The 23,626-nt window shown below is 39.2% G+C and overlaps 1 protein-coding gene across 19 annotated transcripts in view; it reads right to left on the bottom strand.

Annotated features, from left to right (window-relative positions):
* Positions 1 to 23,626, bottom strand: part of SOX5 (SRY-box transcription factor 5) — a 650,623-nt gene that overhangs the window by 39,686 nt on the left and 587,311 nt on the right. For 17 of the 19 annotated variants that reach the window (XM_062591596.1, XM_062591577.1, XM_062591562.1 and 14 more), the window contains one exon: positions 19,475 to 19,621. The exons of the other annotated variants lie outside the window; for them this stretch is intronic. In XM_062591596.1, coding sequence (XP_062447580.1) covers positions 19,475 to 19,621 — 147 coding nt within the window. The remainder of the gene's footprint in view (positions 1 to 19,474; positions 19,622 to 23,626) is intronic. 19 annotated transcript variants of the gene reach the window in all.

Raw genomic sequence — 23,626 nt, 5'->3', positions numbered from 1 at the left:
GCAAAAACACATGATGGAGGGCTAATAAAGTGAAGTACACACAGTGAAAAGCAAAGCGTTGGTACAGAGACTCCAGTCACCTGCTTCACAGCAGTATCAGGATAGCTGCTATTTTAGGCAGAGCTGGTGGTTTGCTTCCCAGGATTGGAAAGACTATCATTAACCACAGCTCTGGAGCTCAGGGTCCTTGATTTGATCTAGAGGTTTTTTCAGCTGATCTCGAGACATAGGGGAGAAAATACAAGAACCCTCCATCCGCGTCAGCATTTGAGGCTAAATGGACAGCAGAAAAGACAAGATTCAAGAGTGGAATTTTGTAGCTTCATTACACCTGGATTTGTACAGCTTTGAGCTTTCAAGTTTAAGCATCAGACATTGGAAATCCTCAAATGGAAGGCTTTGTAAGTGCCTCACAAACAATCTAAGCAGAAATACTGCTGGCACACTGAGTGTGTATCACATTGCTTTTATAAGGTGTGTATGGTCCTTTGAAAACGTAAAATGCTAGGTAAACACAAAGTGCTTACTAACATGGAACGAAAAAAACTGAAATAGAGAGAAAAAGAAAAAAACTTAATCAAGGTCATATACCGAAGTATTTCAGATGGACCCAAGAATTCGGCCTCAGTCATGCATACTACAAATAGCTGACTGAAATGGTGTCTTTTCTAATGTTTCTAAGGGCCAGATCAAGCTGTCCCTTTTTATTCTCTCCTAAGATAAAAGGTTCATTTATGTCTGAATATGGAGAAAGACGAGACTGAAATCTGATTTTGACAATCTTTCTAAATCAATTATTAAAAATTGCACTATTTCAATACCAGGAACTAAATGAAAGACTGATAGCCCAGATGCACGAACCAGTCTCAGAAAAAGGAAAAAGGTGCTCATGGGGGAAAGAACCCAGATGATTTAGCTGGATTTTTAATCTAGCTTATTTTCATATATTTTACAGATTAGTTTAGTATTAAAGCACAGTTACTGAATTATTGTACTGTAATTTAAATCCAAGTACCGCATCCCACTGTGGCACACACTGAAGGTCCAGGTTGCATGGTTTATTACAAAATCATGAACTATGCTGTGTATCATCTGACTGGCAATACAAATGTGCTTAAATGACCTGGCATAAGCACAGCCTAGCATGCTTTACTAAAGAGGCTTTTCATGACCTCTGGGAACACATTCGCCACATATTGCTGCCTATTTAAATGACCTTGACAGTACAAATTGCAGCCAAATGAGTTAGAAACAAGAAGCTGGGGGGGAGGGGGGAATTCTAAAAGAATGCCTCTCCCACCTCTCCAGAAACAAAGCCTCATTCCCCCACCCTGTTTCTGTTCCATGGAGATCTTCATTTCAACAGAAATGCAAAATATGGAGCACTCACTGGCGCGTCTGGGGCAGAGACAATGGCGCTATTGTTGTGCACTGAACAATGCAGCCACTCAGTGCCTAACCCCGTCGCTCTCTTGCTCATCCAGAAACGTCTAACCAAAATATTTGAGAAGCAGAGCTGCAATGGCATATATGCAAATAAAACCCTTCAACATCGCTGTCCCTCAAGACTACAGTTGTCCATGCAGTCACACAAAGATATTGGCAGCTTTCTGCCTGTCCCCTCCCCCTGCTCTGAAGCCACTCATGGTGAAATTATCAGTAGTGATAATAAGAAGCCGAGAGGTAAAGGCAGTTGTGAAACATGTTGTATAAATGAATCATGCTGCTGATATTATCCTCACTGATGAAATAATTGTATTAAATTAAGCAGGGATGTTCACATGACAGGATGGGTGAATTAGATAATGCTCATCTGCAGCTGCACCTCCTCCTGCTGCATTCTCAAGTTTTGATTAAGAATAATGTGTCCCTTCCTACAAAGGTGGAAATTTCTCTAACTACACAGAAAGAAAGAGATGGGGACATATAAACAGACATCTTGGTCATGATACGATAATACAAACAGCAGAATTAGTCTTTAGCTTCACAGAGGTCACTTTATCCTACCATATCTTTGCCTATGAGTTGCAGTGGAGAAAGTACCAAAAGACATGACCAGATTCTTGTCAGAAAGGAAAAGAAAAGGCACTAAAGATAAGACAGAAGGCAAATATCAGAAAGGACTGCCCTCTTTTCTTGCCCTGCAAAGTGCACAGACTTTTCTGTGCCATCTGCAGCAACATCTCAGCCCAAATTTCTGTCTCTACTTGAAGCACATTTTGTTATGGTGCTGTTTTGCTGAGTGTCTTTTCCTCAATGCATTGCTCTCAGGAGCTGCACACTTTATCAACTTAGTGCATGTTGCACACTTTATCAACTTAGTGCATGTTACCCAGCCAAAGCTAGTACTTCTATGGCTGTACCGATATTCCCCAAATACTCCTACTTGTGGGACTCAAAAGAGAGGGACAAGCTGAGCTGCCTTATATTTGCAGCAAATACTACGTTTTTTCCTCCTGTTAGCTTCTTTTAGGGGACTATTCAAGGAATAAATTACTCCCAAATAGTCATTAATACACTAGTGGTACACTTTCTTTTCTTGCACAGTCTCCTTTCCTGTTCACAGGCAAAAGTGATGCAGGAATACACAATCTTAATTCATTCTGCTTTTTAGTATGAGAGACAGAGAGTCTTTTTCCAGTCCTGTTTTACAAGACTGGGGGTTCTCAGTGAGGATATACTCTAGGGACTTTGTCCTCTCAGAAAAATCCCTAATTTCTTCCTCTTTCATTTTTCTTTACTGGAAGTCTTGCTGCCAGAGAAGAGGTCTTTAGCTACAGAGACTGATTTGCTGCCTGGAAACTCCAAGCTTTGATTTTGTCTAGTCCACATGTTGTCACAGTAAAATCAGAGATTTGCTGGGTTGTTTTCTGCCTGTATCTGGAATTGTTGTTTCCAAAAGTTTTACATAGGATTCACAAAAAGATGTAGGAAGAATAAAAGAGGAATGATGCAAAAGAGATGCAAAATCACCTGTTTGTGAACACAGAAGGCCCTAGGAGCTGTATGCCTTGCCCCCAGCAACCTTTTTCTGGCTGTGCAGTGCTTACTTTATGAGTATCACTCTATGCTTAGAGCCATAGAATACAGCTGCAGAAATAACAGAGGACCAAGCACTCCTGAATTCTGCATGCAGAAGTGTAAAAGCAACTCTCAAATGTCTTTAGGAAATACAAGTACTGTACTGGGACCTAGCCCTTTCGGGTCTCAGGGAGCTGAAGCCAGCCTTGTGTTTGGCAAACAGAACACATCACGGCATACAACTTAGCAAAATGAGCAAACTGGTTTGTGTTTACTCAAAAATCATTCATTTAGATTCTGAAATTCCTCAGAGAAGCATCCTCCAAACCATACTTCCAGCTTCTGCCTGGCTTTGGACTGCCAGAACGCCCACCATCCTTGTAAAATCTCCTGGTAATCTCCACAGACAAACAGTACAATGTGTTTGAGGAAAGCTGCTGGTATGATATTTTTATGCTATTTTTGCTTGATCGTGAGTTTCCAGTCGCACCAACTTTTAGGAAAACCTGATGACTTGTAGATGTTTTTCCCAAATCAGATCCAAACTTCAAACATAAATTTTCATCCATACAAAATATAACTGACTTTTTCCTATTGCCATTATTCTGCTGTTTGGGCACTTGCTCTTCTGCTAGACTGAAACAAGCAGAACTGATTGTTGCTTGCTATGTTGCTTAGGATCGCATGCATGAATATGCAGTACAACATGAGGCAAAACTGAAAGAATAAAGTCCTTTTGGCATTTGCTCGCACCTCATAATGAAAAAGCTATTTCTCATGCTGCATCTCTGAGTGAGCAAAAAATTAAACTCAGTAGCCTCATTTACAAAAAAAAAACTTCAGTGAAGCTTTTTTGAGTAAATCTTGCCAGGTTTTGCATGAACTGAGAAGAATTCATATGAAGTAAAGACACATTAGCCAGTGCTGAAAGACTGGTCGCTTGAGACTGTGCTAGTGCACACTTTGTGCCAAACTTGAGTCCTTTTGTTAGCTTTTCACTTCTAATAATTATTGTTCAACTCTATATTCCACATCACTGCTCTACCTATTTATCCGGTGTAATACTATTAATTAAGCACTTCTCCAAGAAGGCTCAAGTCAGCTGCTAAGCACGAAGGGTGACTTAGGCACAGGTCAGCAGGGATTGATGGAGAGACTACAAATCTTCAGCAGATGCCAACAACCAATTTTTCATGCTTTTAACCATGCAAATCACTACACAACAAGTAAAAAAACATTAGAGAGGATCACAAAATTGTAGAGGACAGGAGGGAAAAGGCATCTTTCTAGAAAGAATGTTTCTTCCAAACAGCCCCCACTGAAACACACGGCAAACAATAAAGTGCGAGAGGGGAAAAAAGTCACTTCTCCAGTTCTTCAAAGGAATATTAATTAATTAAAGCTCATAATTACCTCTACAGCTTTTGCCTTTTTTTTGTAAACAGGAAGAATGAGGCACAAAGTGGCTAAATGATTTGCCTAGTCTCACACAGTGAGTAAATAACTGAATCAGAAAGAAGAAGAAACAGTGCCACTCTTATTCAGATCTATGATTTCTTTTCTTCCCACCCCCTCCCTTTTTTTTTTTTTTTTTTTTGGTACTTGACTGAATCTCCCCAAATGTCCAGCTGCTTCAGAAGAAGCTGCAGGACAAAGTAGGTGGCTGTCAGATAATCTGATCTGTGACATGCATTCTTGAACTTCTATTGGGTAGAAACTACAGGGTACATGCTTCCTCATAGCCTGTTTGAAAAGCGGATCCAGATTTTAGGCTGGATTTGGGTTGCTGTCTGAACTGAACTTGGAGTTACCACCCTCCAACAAATAACCCCTAGGAAACGTTAAGCATAATGAACAGCAATGAAAACAGCAAAACCCGAAAGGATGGGGAAGGACTTGGAAGGAAATAAAGCAAGGACCTGCAAAGCCAAACAGCGTTAAATTAGTACATTTTAAATGAAAAACAAGAAAACAGAAGCCACAATGATCAAAGCCTCCCACCTCCTCTCTGTGGTGGATGACACCTTCGCTGGGAGCACACCACCACCTCTAACCCCACACCTGCAAAAGGAATTAATTTCAAAAAGAATACAGACCAAAGCACACCATATCAAAACAAATTAGCAGCAAACCCCTCCTCCTGCTGCGGTCAGGCAGGGGAAGCAGAAATGATGCATGGTTTGTTAGATTCAAGGGGGGGGAAAAAAAAAGACAAAACAAAACCAAAAAACAGCTGTTGAAAACTTTAGAAGAAACAAGTCAAAAGAGCTTGGAAAAAAAGAGATTTCAAACAGTTTGGACAACCAATGTAGGCCTAAGAAATTCCTTTTCAAAACCACCTGTATTTCCTCTGACTTTGGGTATCTCTATACAGTCTAGGTATATTTTTCACTGAGACAGGCAGCTACATATGCAATACAACGAGTAGGCAGTGCAAAGATAAAATGCACTGGTTTTATTTATAGATATATACAAGCTGTATGAAAAGTGTCAAAATATGTTTTGTAACTGTAGATATGACCTGCCTGACAATTTTCTTTTTCAAACTAATAGCTTTTCAAAGGGAAACTATCAACACAAAACTCATTGTTCTTTAATGCTTGCATGCTATTAACAATATCCCAGATCACTAAAATCAAAATGATTTTTCACTCTATCTTGCTGTATGCTTTTTTTTTTTTTTTTTCATTTCACCTCATTTTAGCAGTAAGACCAAATCTAATCAGCAGTTCCAGAAACTGGGGGCAACAGAGGAGGTGTCTGAGGTACCATCAGGAATGTTTAAAGCAAACACATACTCCATCCTTGAAAACTGTGCATAAACACATACTCCATCTTTGAAAACTGTGCACACACAAAAAGAAATAAAGACTTGGTTGATATTTATACCCCACCCCTAGTTAGATATCTGAGCCTTAGCTACTCGAGAGTATACCTGCTGCGAAGGGCTCTCGCCTTCTCTGTGCCACAGTCATGCCTTATTTATTGCTGAGTCCTTGGGTCATGCATGGGCACCCAAAGAGACTCAGGTTCCTTTCCTGATTTTGCAACAAGCATCCTCTGGGAACTCAGATGAGTCACTCCTCAGCTAATTTTCTTCTTCACCATGGTCACTGACATCTTTGCAGAGGTTATAAAATATTACCAAAACAAAGTGTTAGTGTTTTGCACTAGTGCAAATGGCTAAAGAAGGCAAAAAGCCACCTCTTTTGCCTTAATTCTCTACTTATAAAATGGAGAAAACACACCCTTTCATCTCTGATGAAAGGGTTTCTTCCATGCAAAGTGAGCATACATCACATATATGTTCATTTAACTGCATGAGGACCCCACCCTTTAAAGCTCTTTAGTAAGTTTTATTGATATTATACCTACATAATTATCCTAAAGAACATATTAAACAATCATAACAATCATAATTAAAACTGAAATACTACTGTCACTACTGAATACAGGTTACAAGCAGAATAGCACTGAAAAAGTATTCAGCCCCCCTTGGTGAATACACTGTTCAGATCTTATTCCTGATCCACACCAGCAAAAATGAAATCACCATCAGGACCAATATCAGGGCCAAATTGCTGGCAGGCACAATGAACCACTAATTGCGGGACTCATTAGTTAGACTCATAGTTTGTCCCCATGAGATGCTGAACACTTTCAGCTCCTTTTAAAACCTCATGTCTTAGAAATTAAAATTAACAACTACAAACTAGTATTTCTGTTACACTGTAGAAACTCAGCATGAATTTGAAGTCAGATCACAAGAATGCCAAAAATCTATTGTGGAAAATTAGGCAGATTTTTATCTATGATTTCCTGTTATTCCATACATACATGCATACACAATAGATATTCCATGCTGTTTCTCAAGCCTAAACAATCAGTTAAAATAGGTTTTGTAAAGCTGAAAGAAGACAACTGCCTTCAAAAATACCTTTCAAATAGCCCCAGCATCACACTGTTATGATTGGCCTATTCTTTTCAGACGTAAAACAAATGTCTATTTAAGAACACATCCAAATGCATTTCCATCACTCAGCCAGAACACATTCACCTCCCAGAAGCTAACACTGTATGATATGGAAGGAGAGAGAAGGAGAGAGGGAGAGAGGGAGACACAGAGAGGAGACCTTTAGTCCACCTACTGGCTTCACTAAAGGCAATGAATCCAGCCCTAGCTCATTTCAAGTAGGTTCAGTTGTGTCAAAGGTTACCCACAAGCTATTTTTTGATGATTTATAGCTGATGTCTACAGATCTCCTTTTATTTTAATGATAACTTCAAAGGAGACGTTAAGACACTCTTTGTCTTCACAGAAGTACATAAGAGGGAAGCTGACATCTTAAAAAAAAAATCCAAGGGGCCAATTCACTATTTCTGAACAGCGCCAGCTCTGGGCAATTTTTTTTTTCTTTTTTTTAATCTTATCCAGAAGAAGGAAGACCTCCCTCCCTCCCCCATTTCTCCATTTCTTCCATATTAAAGCTGCTATGCTTTGTGACTTATTCTGGGCACAAATCCTACAGCACTGACTCAATGTATATGTCACCAGTTAATTAGGATCAAGACAAGACACTAGGATACTTGGTAAGCATAAGGTAATTTCATCGCCTCACCAGTAACAGCATACTGGTTATACATACTACTTAACATATATATTTATATAGCATATTCTTCTGTTTGAGCCCAGAGCAATTTACAGAGTGAGTCCCAAACGATACCAAATATCACAGAAATCCTTTCACCCCACACAACACTTTGCAACAGTGCAGAAAAAGCAGTAGCAAGACATACTGAATCTATTTGAAATTTAAGATGTCACGCCTGTAAAACCCTGAATAGCTGTCCAAATCTGAGATTATTTCTAGCATGGAAATTAGGGTGTGTGTGCATGAGTGTGAGCATGCACATGAGATCAGTGTGCATGCATGCACATGTTGTCAATCTTCATCTCTAAATAATTTTGGAGCTCACCAGGGCTATTTCTGTCAGGTTTGATGATGGAAGAAAGTCCTCAAAGAACCATGTGATTTGCGTAAAGAGGAAACAGGGCAGAGGAGTGGGGCACCGTAAGCATCTCCGCTTAGGAAAAGACTCCGACATTTTAACAGACACTAAGGGATCCCCCTATGAGAAGTCTACATCTCCAGTCAGAGTCTAAATATTGTGAGACTTCACAAACACTCAAGAAACTGGTACTCTTGGAACAACTTGCTCCTTTCAAAATGAAGGCAGAAGAGAAAGTACCTATTCAGTTTCTTTTTTTCAGCTCTACAGGCTGCTGAATATCTACGCTACCTTCTCCCTTTGGCTAGTGAAAATGATGCGGCTATGATCTTCCTCACAGGCTAGCCCCAATAAACTCTAATTGTTTGGTATACCAGTGAACTGCCCAGATCTCACAAAATCGCATTATTCAGCTTAGGAGCTGCAGTTCATTGGCAGGACCCATTCTGTGTAGAGAAATCTGCATTCCTAAGGCTGTGAAATTAGGAAGTGTAAATCCAGAAATGAAATGTAGGGGGCAAACGGTCATGTGGCACCCCTTTAACTTCTGATATCGCCAATGAAATGCCAATGTGACTTTCATTTCTCAACCAAATGCATGTGTCAAACATCCCTGACCCCAGATTAGGTTTGGGCCTTTTATAGAGCACATTGAAAGCTCAGCTCTTCTGCACACATACGTGCACATTTATGTGCACATTTAAGCAAACAACAATGAATTAATTCATCCCAGGGTTTTAATTGCTGAATCATTATTTTCAGATGCCATCAGAGGCTAGCATAAGAGTATCCAAAAAGGCAACAAGACAGTTTTAGGGAAGACTAAGAATATTGGAAACAGGCAAAAAGGGGAGTCATTCTGATCTGCAAGCACAGCAGAAGAAACAATAATTTAGACTAGAAATATTCAAGATTTTACTGAGACAACCAACAGCAAAATTCAAAATATATTAACTTACAGCTGTAAACTGAAGTCTATACAGCTCTTAGCATGGCTAAAGATAAAAATAATCACTGACCTGGAATGACTACAGCCCTAAGAGAGCTACTTTTGGAGAGTGCAATTCATAAGGACCTGACATAATAAAAATATTCTTCAGAACTGTGATAATCATATTGTCTTCCTAATGGTCCACTGAATTAAAAGTGCTTTAGTATTCTGTCACTACATTTCTCCTTTTCCTGGTACACTGCTTCAGAGTCTTCTCTGGAGCACTCTAGAGAGGAATAAATGTATCCCTGAAACTCAACTTTAAGAAGCTTTTTGTGCCAATTTTCCCATGGATATGTCATGTTGGGTTGTGTTTGTCACTATGTAACTCCTGTTGCATTCTGTTAGCTTGAAATCATGTAACGCGATGTGGCTGATTCATGACGTGACATGTCACTGCATGGCATGTCAGCCGAAAGCCCATACAAACCCGTGCGCTACACTTCCGTACACACGCAGCTATTAAAAACATTCCCCATTTGTTTTAAATTTACTAGCAAGTGCTGGCACATACACTCAAAAAAGTTTAAGAAACACTAACAACTTATGAAATGCTCTAACTTATGTTCTTTCAGTTATATCATGACTGGAAGTTGAAGAGCCTTCTCTCCAGCAATCTTATAGCAGACAAGGTCTCCTCCTCCATGCACGCAGCTGGTCAAGACACCGAGCAATCTTTTATCAAGGATATATTTTCCTCAACCAGAATTCTTTTTCAGAGACATCAGTCATGATATCAACTTATCTTTCCCCCAGAAGAATAGGAAAAAAAGTAGCAACTGAAATGAAACAAAACAAACTACACCGACTCATTAGTAAAAAAAAAAAAAAAAAAAAAAAAAAAAGTTACATTTGAAATCATAGTTTGGTACCATCAGTGGACAAAGGTATGTGATCAGAATCAAAATTGTCTTAACTGGTTACATATATGAGTCCTTGTTTAATAATGTCAGAAAACAAAATGATTTGCTGCCTCAGTTTGTCTGCTGCTAATTTCTACCCTCTTTGGATATTTTTTACCTGGTTTACCACAGTTAAAAAATGTAATTTTGTTGAATAATGCTTATGCCTTTGCAGAACTGCAAACATGGAGTCATCTATGATTTGTCACTGAAAATTAAGACTACTTGATTAAAATAGTAATTCTTAGATTCATTTTATTTGTAGCTGCCCTCCAAGCCTTTGGAATATATTTATACCTGTCTGTAAGTTTCAGCCATGATGGCCAGAAGCTTTTTGTTAAAATGAGATTCACATGACTCTGGTGGCTGGGTCTTTAAATGAACTATCCATTACCATATTACAAGATATGGCTACACTGAGAAACCTGTATACTTTAAAGTAACAGGATTTACAGATAATTTCTCTGAAACCCTCTTTCACACCCTTTCCATTTTACAGCAAGCAATTTAAAATATATGCAGCACAACAAATGTAAAGGTCTCAGAAACTTCAGTGAAATATTTGCTAAGCACTTAATATAACTCCAGAGTCCATACCAACCTATGAGAAACCGTCTCTTTGAATTTGAAAATCAAATAGATTCCTTCTCCATTCTGCTGCTAATGTCACTTCTCTTCAAGTATTCACAGCTACCAAGGATTACAGATTAAAACGTTTCAGGTTAAAAAAAAAAAAAAAAAAAAAAAAAAGTGTGCAGAGCTCCCTTGTTAAATGTTACTCATGCAGCAATAGGTACATTAATACCTACTGCAAACTAGATTTCTTTGATGCTTAGTTTAAATTGCATTCTGTCTGAATGTGTCAAGAACAGCTAATTTCAAATCTAGCATGTAAGATGTGGAAGCAAACCACTCTCAGCAGATAAAGCAAGCAGCTTCTGGAAGCTACCAGACTGATCATATTAAAATTTGGTACAAGCAGCTCAGAAATTTACTTTCTGTGTTGAAGAGTGCTATGTGTGTGTACAGAGTGTGTCCTATAAAGGATGGGTACACTGCTGTCCAGTGGACAGCCCTGCCATGACAGCCTGTGGACTTTATCTGTCTTAATAAACACATGCTAAAAAATACCTAAGCACTTAAATGTGGACTTGATGTGAAAGGGAAAATTTTGTGCCTAAATTGAGGCATCTGGCTTCCTTGTAGAAGAATCTTGTAGAATCAATCTTTTGCTCCATTTCAGGCTGTCTCCTACTCTCTGAAACCAACATGCTGCCACTATTTTGCACAAACCTGTGCTCCTGGAATAAGCACATTCCTTGACTTAGAGTGTCTAACAGCTCAGAGTCTAGAAAATAAATCTCTAGTAAAAAGACAGAGGAACTTAATTTCATATTAAGAAGGTAACCAGAAATTATCACAACACTGGTGATAACAATTCTGTTATCTACATCTGAATTTGTAGCTAGTATCGGTCCTTCAACTTTTCAGTGCTGTGAAAGATACTCTGATACTTAGAAACCCCCTATGAAGAACACTTCCCCTCAAGCTGAACTTCATGTATGAACCTCTCATGCTTAGTTTCTCTTACACAGCAGAAACCATTTCTCCTACGTACTTTCCAACTATTCCCCCAGAACAAGCCCATGTGAAAGGTGACTGACAAAAACCAACAGTAACCAGAAAAATCTAATCTTTTTCTTTATGCAGCTCCAGATTCCATACTGTCACTCCTAAACCCTTTCACTGCTACTCTTGGGACGGAGTACATCAGCACAACAGCTATCTTAGGGATATTAAAATAATAATAATAATAATAATAAATCCTGTGAGAGTGTTTTCTGGCTTGGGGTTCCCCAAGTCTCTTCTGAAATGCTGGTTTTTTCTTATTGAAATTCCTTCTTCCAAGTGACGCTAGGTGGGTAGTTCTGTCATACAGCCTCTCCAGAAGTGCGTAGATATTTCTAAGCAACAGAATAAGACATGAAACTGAAACAAAATGTCAGGTCCCAACATTCCTGAATGTTGAGGGAACCTAAAACTGGATCTGATTTTAGTAGCTGCCTCCTGAAAATAATAGAGCATGGTGTAATGTCTCAGTCTGCAGTGTCACTGCTAAGCCAGTGTTGTGGAATAGTTATCCAACAAGGATAAAAACTACTCCCTGTCTGCTCGTGCTCCTCCTCTCCTACCCAAACTTTTCCCACTTAGGAAAATATGGATCGTTTATTGGTTCACGCAGGGTAAGGATGGCCCTGGCAAGGAACAGTGAGGAACTTGTCAGGAGCACAGACTGCATGTTAGTCATTACCACTTTGTTTTACATCTCTTGTTGTTCCCAGTCTGGTTTCTGAAGACCCCTTTTTCAGAAATGCAGTGGTCTTGCTTAATTTGTGTGACTTACTTTTGTTTTGTGAACTACAGACTTCAGGGGGCTTTTGTTCCCCATTTCCTTTTGTTATGTTTTCTTCCGAGTTTTTGTTACTAAAAGCACTGACTGAGAGTCTTGCAAGGGCTGACTGGCTGGCAACTGTGCTTGAGAGACAGGCTCCTGCCACAGAGGCATGGCATCAAGAAACGAAACTGTGGAGAGTCGATCTAAAAGAGCATCCTGGCAGCCCTGTCAAGTATTTAGTTTATTTTTTGGCAAACAGAGAGGTATGGAAAACAAGAAGGCTGTGTTAGTTCCTACTGTTGCTGCTGCTTTTTAGATACTGTTATTAACACTGTTTTATTGTTCAGAACACACTCTCTATTTTAAACAAGTATCTTAGGAAGTTCCATTAACACACATCATTTCACTGTGCTCAGGCAAACTGTTTAAAATTTGTTTATATGCCTGGCTGTCAAGTACAGGGAGGAGAGCAAAGAAGAGAAAAGTCTCTAAGATCCCGTCACCCACTCTACATTCTGCTATTTAGGAGTAAAAAAATAAGGCAGCAAACAAAAAAGGCTGCCAGGTAAAAAGATAATTAGCTACAAGCTCTCCATAAGAGGATGGACACAGATATTAAAGCACCACCAAGCACTATAGCACAGGTAAGGTCTCAGTTTATAGCTCCCTATACATCATTGTGTCCATACTATCAACTCTTTTCTCAACTATTTTACAACTATTTCTAACCTGTTAAATAGACTGACAAGGGATTTGGGAAATGCAAGCACTAAGTAAAGTTTTGAATACATGGATTTATAATATTCTAGGTCTAACTGCTACTCTGGTGTGGAAAAGTTTAATGGATTCATTTACAAGGATTTTTAAATTAATGGTAATTAAAGAATTGTGTACAGCCCCAAAAAAATCACAACAACTAAAGAGCCTTGCAAATCTTAGAGATAAGCCTATTGTAAACACAGCAATGTTCTAGAAGGGATGGTGTGTCTTCTATTACTTTCGGGAAACCCTTCACTCTAAAATACCTCACTATTCTCTTTACTGAAAGTAAAGAGATACCTTAATTCCTTGCTGTCTGGAAATGCATTCAGCAGCTGCTGAGCTCTTTGGTCAATAAAGAAGACAATAATTATTATACAAGGTCTAACACAGGCAACGTGCTCATTTCACATTGTTCCTTTCTCTCTTCTCTAGCACTTTGCAGGCAGGAGGGGAAAAAAAAAGTTTGGCCCCATCCAGCACCATTTAATCAGCTGTACACAGCCAAGACCAGTCCTCTTTATCATACAACTGTCCTCTTTACAGCCAAAGTACTTTGCAGTGCTGGGAAGAACAGTTAGCGCACCTCTCCAAAAATATTTGATAGCATTCAATAATAAAAAGTGTTACGAAGGGGAAATACCAATATCCTTCTACACATGAATAGCAACGTAGCCATCATCTGGAGAGCTGAAATTAATTACTTTCCTCTAACATGAAAACCAATGTGATCAAAGAAGAAAATTTGGAGGGTAAAAGCAATCTATACGGCTATTTATCAACTAGGCCTCTGCAATAGTCCTGCTACTACTTATCAGCTAAGCCTCTGCAATAGTCATAGCCTGATGTAGCAAGCAAACTGGTACAATCATGTGCATAATGGAGCTTAACTTCTCCCCCAGTATAAACTTTCACACTCTACTAGCATACAAAAGAGAGAAGAGAAAAAAAGGGAGACAAAGACCCCCAAACAGTTGGACTGCTTAGAGTAGTTATCTAAAATGAAGCTCAGATCAACAATTTGCCTGAATTACAACCAGAAATACCATTTCAATGACTATTCTTATTACCAAGCCATCCTGGGGCCTTGTTCTCACTGCTTCCCTCTATATTATTATTTTTTAATCATATTTTTAACCTGAGTCAAGAAAACTTTCCTGCTGACACTGGTAAGTACATTCCTATTATCAGTTTTGATTGGGAGAACAAATTCCCAACCAGCTCCCCATTAGTAAATGGTTTTCATTTTTTTCCTAATATGGAAGTCTACAGTTGTGTCCAAATTGAAATTCCCATATCCAATGTCTCCTTCTCTTTATTATATCCCCATGATTAGATATCACTGACAGCAAAGCCAACAGCGAGTCAGATGTAGTTTCCCATTCAGACTTGCTTGCCTGGGAGAAAAGGGAGCAAGTACGCCGCTGGTCCCTTTCTACCCTACCATAAGCTGTTGCATACGGCAGCAACTGTAGCACTGTCAGCAGATACTCCTCAAATATAGAAGAAGCTCCCATGGATAATCTTTGGCCATTTTAAGGCCAATCTGTGCTGTATTAGAGGGGCAAGCTCTAAGTCTTTAAAAGAAGATTCTGTTGCTGACTATAAGCAGCATGAAAGATTTTCAATCCAATGTTTACTCTGGTGATCACAGGATCAAATAATGCAAAAATAAAGTACCATCCTCAGTTAAAGATTCACACTGATATTTGTCTGGATAATGCAGTTGAGGAGAATCTGATTGTGTATATCCAACTGCTTAGTGCTGTTTCTGGCTTGTCTGAAACACATTTCCTTTCCTTGTCACAACTCCCAGGTGCTACTGCTGAGCAAATAGTAACATCACTGCCAGAAGTATTTGAAAAGAACAAAAAAAATGATTTGGACAATCTGTGTGCTGTTGCCATTGATGGAGACACAACTGTGAGTAGGGTTAGGACTGAGGGCACAACAAGGTTAAAAGAAAAGTGCCCAGGAATTCTCTCCTGTAACATTTCACACTGAATTGCTCATGTTTTTCAGCAGATGCTACAGACAATGCACTGCGCTTCACCATATCCTGGGAATTATTTAGCTACATTTACAAGCTACATTGAAAATTTACTCCAGAATTACTGTACTTGAAAGATTACATAGAAAGGGCTAAGATCTTGTCACACACACACACATACACACACCCTCGAGATCTTGTATTTATACACACATCAAAAAGCAAACAACAAGGACAGGAATGAACAGGGCCTGCTTACTGCTGAGGGTGATATTGCTGTCCTCATTTAACGGTATGATGTACCTCCTCTGAAGTCAATGAAGTTTGTACCTATTAGTAAGAACCCTAGCACCATGATATGGGTTTCTGTCCAGACACGAATATTCTTTTATCATGTTACTTCTATTTTCTGCTGCGTGGCACTGTGCAAGCAAGAAGCTTGAAGTTAATCACGAGACTGGCTGGTGGGTTATTCTGCCTACTCCTTATCTTCATTTGTGCCTAGTCCTCCCCTACTTATTTGGGAGCACGTAGCCACCTTGAACACCCAGTTGAGCAGCATGCCAGTATTTACAGCATCAAGGGCAAAATGTGCTTAAGACAGACTTTGGAAATCCAGCACAATTTGGCAAATTTAAGATAGTTGCCTTTCAAATGGGTTGTGGAGGAGGCCTTGGTAAATTTGAATGGTATGATTAGCATACCGGCTGTTTTTAAAACTGCTCAAGAAGAAGCTGTGTTAAAATCCATTTCCGCAAGACACACGCATTTTCTTTTGGACAGGTTCCACTAGCTCTGTTTCTTAAATCAGTTTTTCTGGCACAGAGATTTCTTCTTGGAAGAACGTACAGCACCAGCTCAGTTTCCTAACCAAAACTTGACAGAATGTGCAGCACAGCATAATGGCATCTCTACTTCATGGTTTCCTAAAAGTTACAGCACAGAAACCTGGGAAGCGAGTTTTTCTATTCCAGGTCACATCTGTTGAAAGGCAAGTGAGACAACAGAAAATGCCAGGTTAGTCTGCCCAATGCAATGTTTAAACACTGGTGAGGGCCACTGATAAAAGGTTTGCCAACATGGGGGTTGCCAAGGTCTTAGAGGAGTTTCAGGGATGTTCAAGTCTTACTAGATTTAAAGGATGATCCTTGGCAAATTCTCCCTCATGCTTCTCAGCACTTCTAGAGCCAGCAGTTGTTCCATCTGCTGCTGAGGCCGACTTTGAAGAATCCTTGCAAAGAGCAGCACAGTAACTTTACGTTCCACAAGAGGGGAAAAAAACAGAGCTTTTCAGAAGTGACCTAAATGTTTGCCAGTAGCCTGACACACTCTCAGGTAAGGCTGTCTCCTTGTCTCCAAACACTTGAGTGTATTTCCAAAGCTGCGCCAGTGTAAACTGTGGGCTGAAAATAGAGATTCAACAAACAGCATCTATTGAAAGCTTGTCTAAGGCATTAACTGTTCATCTGTGGAGGCTTGATGTATGGTGACTCACTGAGAAAGACCACCATGAATTTACTTCGTGAATCAAGCTGCTGCTGGGGGGGGGGGGAGGAAGCTGTGAAACTCAGGACAGATACTCCTTAGCGACAGCTTTAAAAAAAAAAAGAAAGAAAAAAAAATCAGCAAACACACACAAACTTTTGAAAATGTTGAACATAAACAGGCTTTGAAAAAAGCAGAGGACGACAAAAACTGAGGTGCACGGTTTCAACATACAAGCTTCAGTTTCTGCAACTATCAGAGATTTACCAGTGTGTTTTCTAAGCCAGGCCATTTCATTACTGTGTAAGCTTTATTCTAATTACTGTAGGCACTATAAAGGTTTCTTTACCATTTAGTATTATAAATAATTGTGCTTCTAGGCTGGAGTTCAAAGCTCAGTATAGCATTCGCACAACACCACAGGCAGGTCAGGTGACCTTTCTCCAATTCTCCTCTCTCTGGTGCTGAGGATAGACAAAGTGATATGTCTGTCATACGCCATTACCATTAGAACAGAATCTTGTTCTTTTATTACAACTGAACTCCGCCGGATTTCTCAGCAGGAATGCTAAGTGAAATCAATGTCTTGGATTTCCAGGCTGAGCTTGGAGGTCACAGCCACTCTATCATTTCTCAGCATTATCCTTTCTCTCTCTCTCGCTCTCTCTCTGAGCCTCCAACTGGCACACAGCAGATTGAAAACAGCATGCATCACAGGGCTCATGCTGCACAATTTTACAGCCTTTTGGAGCCCCCTTCCTTTCCTTGTGGCCCACTCTTTTTTTGCAATCTGCAAACAAGTTTTGTTTGCGTCCTTCTACAGAGCTGCAAGCCAAAGGCACTGGAACACCTATGAATACGAAAAAACAGCAAAACACACGGGAGAACAGAGCTGATTTTGACAGCTGCCAGTAGGACGGTTATGCTTGATGTTACCAGTAGATATGGCAGGCCTACAATTGCCACAAAATAAATATTGTGTCCCCTTAGATTTCATCAGACAGGCTGTTTGTGCTGGCGAGATCCAAAAACAACACTGGGATTTTAAGTGTAGTGGATCTAGCAAGCTGCTATCCACACACAAAAACCCCTTGTAAAACGCACAAAAATCTCCTGTTAACCATAGACATGAAATTTTGGAAAAAAAACATATCATCAAGCACTGCATGACTTTGTGATTCCTAGCTCTACAGTATATAAAAGAGGAGGCCAAGCCAAGGACAAACTTTGGGAAGTCAGAAAATCTGTACTGAGGAGAGAAGAAAGAAAATGTAGACCTTAAGCTCGATACGTTAACACAACAGCCACTAGTTCCATCTCTTTTATTCTTTGAACATATATCTCACTGAGCTGACAATAGCATTATTTATTTGTCTGGTTATTTTTAATCTTTGCCACTTTACTGTTAGGGTAAAAATGAAGACACTACTGTCAATTCAAGGAATCCTTTCTGACATGATAAAGGACATGGACAGCATGCTAGAGGACACCAACAAAAAGAAAGGACGCACTTTTACCAGGCTCTTGCTGTCACTTAAATAGGACTGCTTTTTCCATGAATTCCTCAGCTAAATTCTTACTAGCCGTTTTTGCAACAACTAATAAACGCCATTCAGTTGTGACCGGTTACCTAAGCTCACTTGCGGAATATACTAAGCACTTCTTATTCCACTGATTTAATGGGATGGTCTTTAGCAAAATATGGAAGTAGTTCAAAAATCAGATTTATCAGAGGAACAAATAAAGCAGTAATTTGCTTTTCAAAAGCAAATAACTTACTTAGAAAAATGCAACCCATTAAGCAGTGTGCTTCAAAATAATTCAGTGACTTCTGAAAATCTTATTTAAAGAATTTTTATTATCTGTATAGTCCTGATTCTGCAAGTCTTCAAGCCTATTTACATATTCAGTTAGTCCCATTTGTTGCTACTGGAGGAGTTCTACTGAACCTAGAAAGTAAATTCAGCATGATCCTTTTGTAAATGACCTTTAATGGCTAGTTCGGATTTTTCACTACTCATGGGCAAATACAACAACCAAAAGAAAAAAAAAAGGTAAAAATTGCTGAAACAAACCTGTAACACTACTTTTTGGATGAGCAATAGTGAAAGACGAAAACAAAAAAAATATTCTCAAGATTATACTGCATACATTTATTAAGTTGATTTAGCAGAAGGGGAAGAAAATGTTTGTCTTCAACTTAGAACATTGATTTCAACCAGTTTACCCAGTCCAGATACCAACGTGCTAGAATATTGCTGTATGGGAGCTTCAACATGCAGAGAAACAATTATATATCTCTCTTTGATAGAGAAACTGAAATCTAAACAAGTTGCTGAGAAATCATAGAACCTGAATTTACCTCCTCTGGGCCAGCAAAGATAGGCTAGACATATTTTGTATCTTCCTTCTTGCTATAACTAACTTGTCATGCACTGATAGTGTTCTACAAATGGGGCTACAAGCTGCTAACTTGACCTCTTATATCAGTAAAGATCTAACTGCCTAGCTACCGCCAAGAGTCAGAGCTCATTACTTTATAAACAGGTTCAAGCCTGTTCTATGACACAGTACACGTTGATTTAGATACTTGTTCTTCCATAGACTCCCACTGAGCCACAGGACAAAATCTGGCTGCTACCGAGATGCCCCAGCGTTTCCCATCTTTCACTGATGTGTTGCTAATCTAGCTCTAGCTTAGAGGAAAGAAATTACAGTTGCATGCTAGTATCGGAGGCCTATGACCTCAGCCAGCTACACATTACCAAAGATGGAAGAAATAACAGTCCAATAGCTAGGACACTGCAAGGGAACCCATGGGATCTTAGTTGAGGTGGTACCTGTTACTGACTTCGTTGCTACTGTGCTGTGCAAATACCAACACTATTAGAAACATTGTGCTTCAGAGCCTGGTACAGTACCTTGCTTTTGGGTGGAGGGCTGTTTGTGCTCTTGTCTGTATGGATGCTGGTAGGAGATACAGCAGCACCAAGGTTAGCTTGGGGTATACCAGGTATCTTGCCTCCCGGAGACACTTGCATTGCAGCAAGTTGAGCAGCGTACAGTTGCTGTAAAGAAAGAAAAAGAAAAAGAAAAAAGAAGGAAAACCACAGAAAGAGGAGAGAAAGAGAGAGAGAATGAGACATCATAAATAAATAAATATTCTTCCAAAACCTTCTCCTACTGCAGATCCTGTATTTTCTTTCTGATGGGTATTTTTTATTTAGCACACTGGCATATTTCAAGTCAAGAACTATCGTCTCAACTTTTGTGATTCATTCCTCAGGGGACAAATGACAGACGTCACCATGAGAAATGTCCCAGCTTCCATGTGTGTCCAGGGATTCAAAACAAGTAACAAAAGCTAATCTTCATGGTTTGCCTGAGCCATGGGGCAATCTTCATTTTCTGAGAGGCCTTAGCCATAACAGCATCCCAACAATATTATATATCAGCCACTCTGAAATTCACATTATGTTTGGTCTGATAGTCTCTTTTACATTTCTTTTCTTACTTGCTGTGTTTGTCTCCTCTGCACAGGCTGTAAGGTGTCTAAGGTAGGAAATTCAAAGCTTTGTTTTTCCTTAGCACTTATTGTAAGAGGATTCATTCTCAGCTGGGTCCTGAGATACCACTACAGCCAATTTAAGTATATCAATATTAATAGTAGTGTACTGCTCATTAGCAACCAGCAGCTCCAGTAAAGGCTGAGATCTCTTTGTGATAGATCTAAAAGAAGTGGGAATGGGTTTCCCTCTCAAAAATACACCAGCAAACCACTTTAAACACATATTTGATTATTAGCATTGAATACTTGCAATCAGTCATCTGTTGAAAGTTGAACACTAGAGTAAGAGTTAAATGGACACATGTCAAAACCAGAGAAAACAGGCAAACTGGCTGTTCCTAAAAGTTTCACTGACATCAAAAAAAAAAAAAAAAAAGAAAGAAAAACAAAAAGAAAAACAAAAAAAAGTGGAGAAAATAAACATGATGGCAGGAGAGGCAGTAATTGTTGGTGTTTTATGAATAGAGGGGAATTCAAGTGAAGTCAAATAGAAGTCAGATGCCTGAGAGAGCAGGTAATATGATAACAAAGGCTTTCACTCCTCGGTCACAGTATTAGTTTCAAAACCTCATTCTGTGTTTTATTTGTGCTGTGCAGTACATTTGTAATGTGTAACACTGAACAATGGTACATTCTGCCTGCAGGTGCTAGCAAAACTTCTGAGATTCAACATGACAAGCGATAACATGCAGGAACATGATTTTGGATGTGAAAAAACAGGGAGCATCAATATGACTAGTCCAAGACTGCCTTGTTAATGTTGTTTAGTTGTTTTGCTGCTGTTTTTTAATTAATTGCATATGCTGATAAAAGAATGAAGGTCAGACTGGAGAGCACAATAGAATCCTAACCCTCCCCAGTAAGCCTGGAAGAGGAAGACAAAGGTTCAGCTTGATCCAACATACAGGGAATATGCCACACACAGCTGTTTGAAAGGTACAGAAACACCACTAGTGTGTGTTCAGAGTACAGAAGCCCTGTAACAAACACTCACCATCACGACATGTTCTACATTTACAGCTCTGAGTCCAGGACTATTCATTAGAGATGAAAAAATGAGTGTACATCATTCCAACCCTGGACATTGCCCAGTGGTTCCCTGGACAAACTCCTCCCTTCACTGGTACACAATTCTACTTCTTTTGCATAATTAGAAGCACCCCATTTCTGCTCCTCTAAGTGTAATCCATTAGGCAGCAAGTTCTTACTTATTTCTTTTCACTCCTTTTATTCTTTTCAGACTTTCAATTCTATTCAGTTTTGAATCCTTTTAATTTCTCTTCTTCTACTCTGATCACTGCTTGTTCCTTGTCTTACTATACTTCTTAATCACCATTTATCCATTTCTTCCTGCTTATTCTCTCCCCCCCCTCTGTTGTCCATTCACACATCCTCTCTCCCTACCTTTTCCCTTTATTTACTTACTCATTAATTCTATGTGTTATCTCCACCCAGTCAGAGCCAAATAAATGCAAATCAGATAGATAAAAATAATCAAAAACAATCCAGCCACAAATCAGTTACAGGTTCAAATACATATATTTATAAGCTGATGCTCATATACATTCATTCTTTGAAAAGAAAACTGAATCCAGCAGTAACACAGGGAGAAGGAACAAGACCTTGTATGAACCAAAGACAAAGTACTATAGTATGCAGTTCAAGGAAAACAAGCCTACTGTTATGCAGGAATTAATACATCAGAAGGACTTTTTTTTTTTTTCTTTTTTTTTGTTTTGTTTTGTTTTGTTTAAGAAACAGCATACACAGTTAGGGAGCAGCTCAACATAATTAGACTCTGGTTACAACAGGCTGAAATGTAGCTCTTCCCTTTCCTTTTGCTTCCCATTCAAAAAACAACAAAATGAAATGATGCAACTATGGGAGAAAGAAAAAAAAAAAGTAGAACAGCTATTAGGCAGGAAAGGTTCACGCTTGTTGAAAACCTGCAGCTGGGGGACAGCAGATCCTAAGATGACAAATCCTCCAAACAAAAGTTTGAAAACACAGATTAGATATGAAAGAAGATGTCTAGTCCACAAGTAGAAGTACAAATAATGAAGTTGGTGTGGACACTTGGTAGTCCAGAACCAAATGAAGATCAGTGACAGGAGAGAACTCTACATGCCACCAGTCAATCAGGGACTAGATGAGGCCTGTTGAGGACAGAGTCATGTCTAAGGGACATGTCTAATTTCTGTAAGCCTTTGAGGAGGAATTTTCAAACAGAATCCTTGTCCTGAACGGAAGGCAAAACCTCTGCCTCAAATATAGCTTTCAGCCTTCTGCTGAGGTCGAAATAGTGAATCACAAGCACTAGACTATAAACTATATGAAGTGGACATTATGCTGTCCAGGAACTTGTACCATCTTACACCTGTTCAGTGATCACTGAAGAATATGTTGAGAGCTATGATTTCTCTCTACAGTATTATCATCAACCACCCTTTTGATAATCTGTGCAAACCAGATGATGACTCCAAGCACAGAGATGGAGAGGATTCTCCAAGTATGGAGATTGAATTTCCCTATGCAATGGTCCAGGTAGCTGTATTTTAAGGATAATAAGTGGAAATTCAAATGCTGCCTTACACTGATTCTTTGTTTAGAGAAAAATACACCTCAAAAGAGACAGTATCTTACAAGAGAGTGAAGCATAGTGTGGAAAAATCAGAAAGGAAGGGTGGAAGAAAACCTATAGAGCCTTCTATGCCTTGTGCAGACTTATGCCTTCCTGCTATAAGATTTGGTATCTCACCTCTATTTAACTCATTTTTCAGATTAAAAACAAAGATTTAAAGAAGTCTTATAAGATGCCCCTTATAAGAATCCCTTCTTAAGGAGGTGTCTCTTCCTACAACACAAACCAACGGTTTTACTGAAAAGCAACATCAGGTCCAGCTCTAAAGTGAAATGCATCTAACTTAAGAAATTGCAAGGGTCTGGAGTTTAATTGACCATTAAGATTACTCCTATACTCCTACCCATTTCAAAGAAAAGGACAGAACCATACAATATGCAGAGCATTTCTTAGACTGTCAATATTTCTAAGCTTTGACATTATTGAACTTGTCTGTTCATATTTAGTTGTTTTAGGACATGATGGCCTTTAGTTTATACCCAACGAAAGGGCAATGGTGCGACCATGTGCTGTGAATCAAGATGGCTAAATGACAATAATTTAGGCATCAATTCTATAAACTAAACTCAAGCAAAAAAAACATTTCCACTCCTACACACCAATAGTTTCCAATTTTGAAACAGCGCATGGGTCAGAAAGGTTTCAAGGTGTCATTAGTCTTTATGTTGAAATATTTGTTTTGATTTTAACAGCAATAAAAGCAAGGCCTCAAAAGTGAAATGAAAATGAATGCTTATTCCATATCATTGCTGTAATACACTGTTCTTCAGCCTTGTTATATGTACACCAAAGAGGGAATTCTCAAGCCACTTAGGCAACTTTCAGTTAACCTAAAAATCCAAACTTCAATTCTAGCACTCAGGG

This window comes from Rhea pennata, chromosome 1 (assembly GCF_028389875.1).
Source record: "Rhea pennata isolate bPtePen1 chromosome 1, bPtePen1.pri, whole genome shotgun sequence".
Lineage (NCBI taxonomy): Eukaryota > Metazoa > Chordata > Aves > Rheiformes > Rheidae > Rhea > Rhea pennata.
Note: the sequence above shows the minus strand (reverse complement) of the source record. Positions and strands in the feature narration are given on the sequence as shown.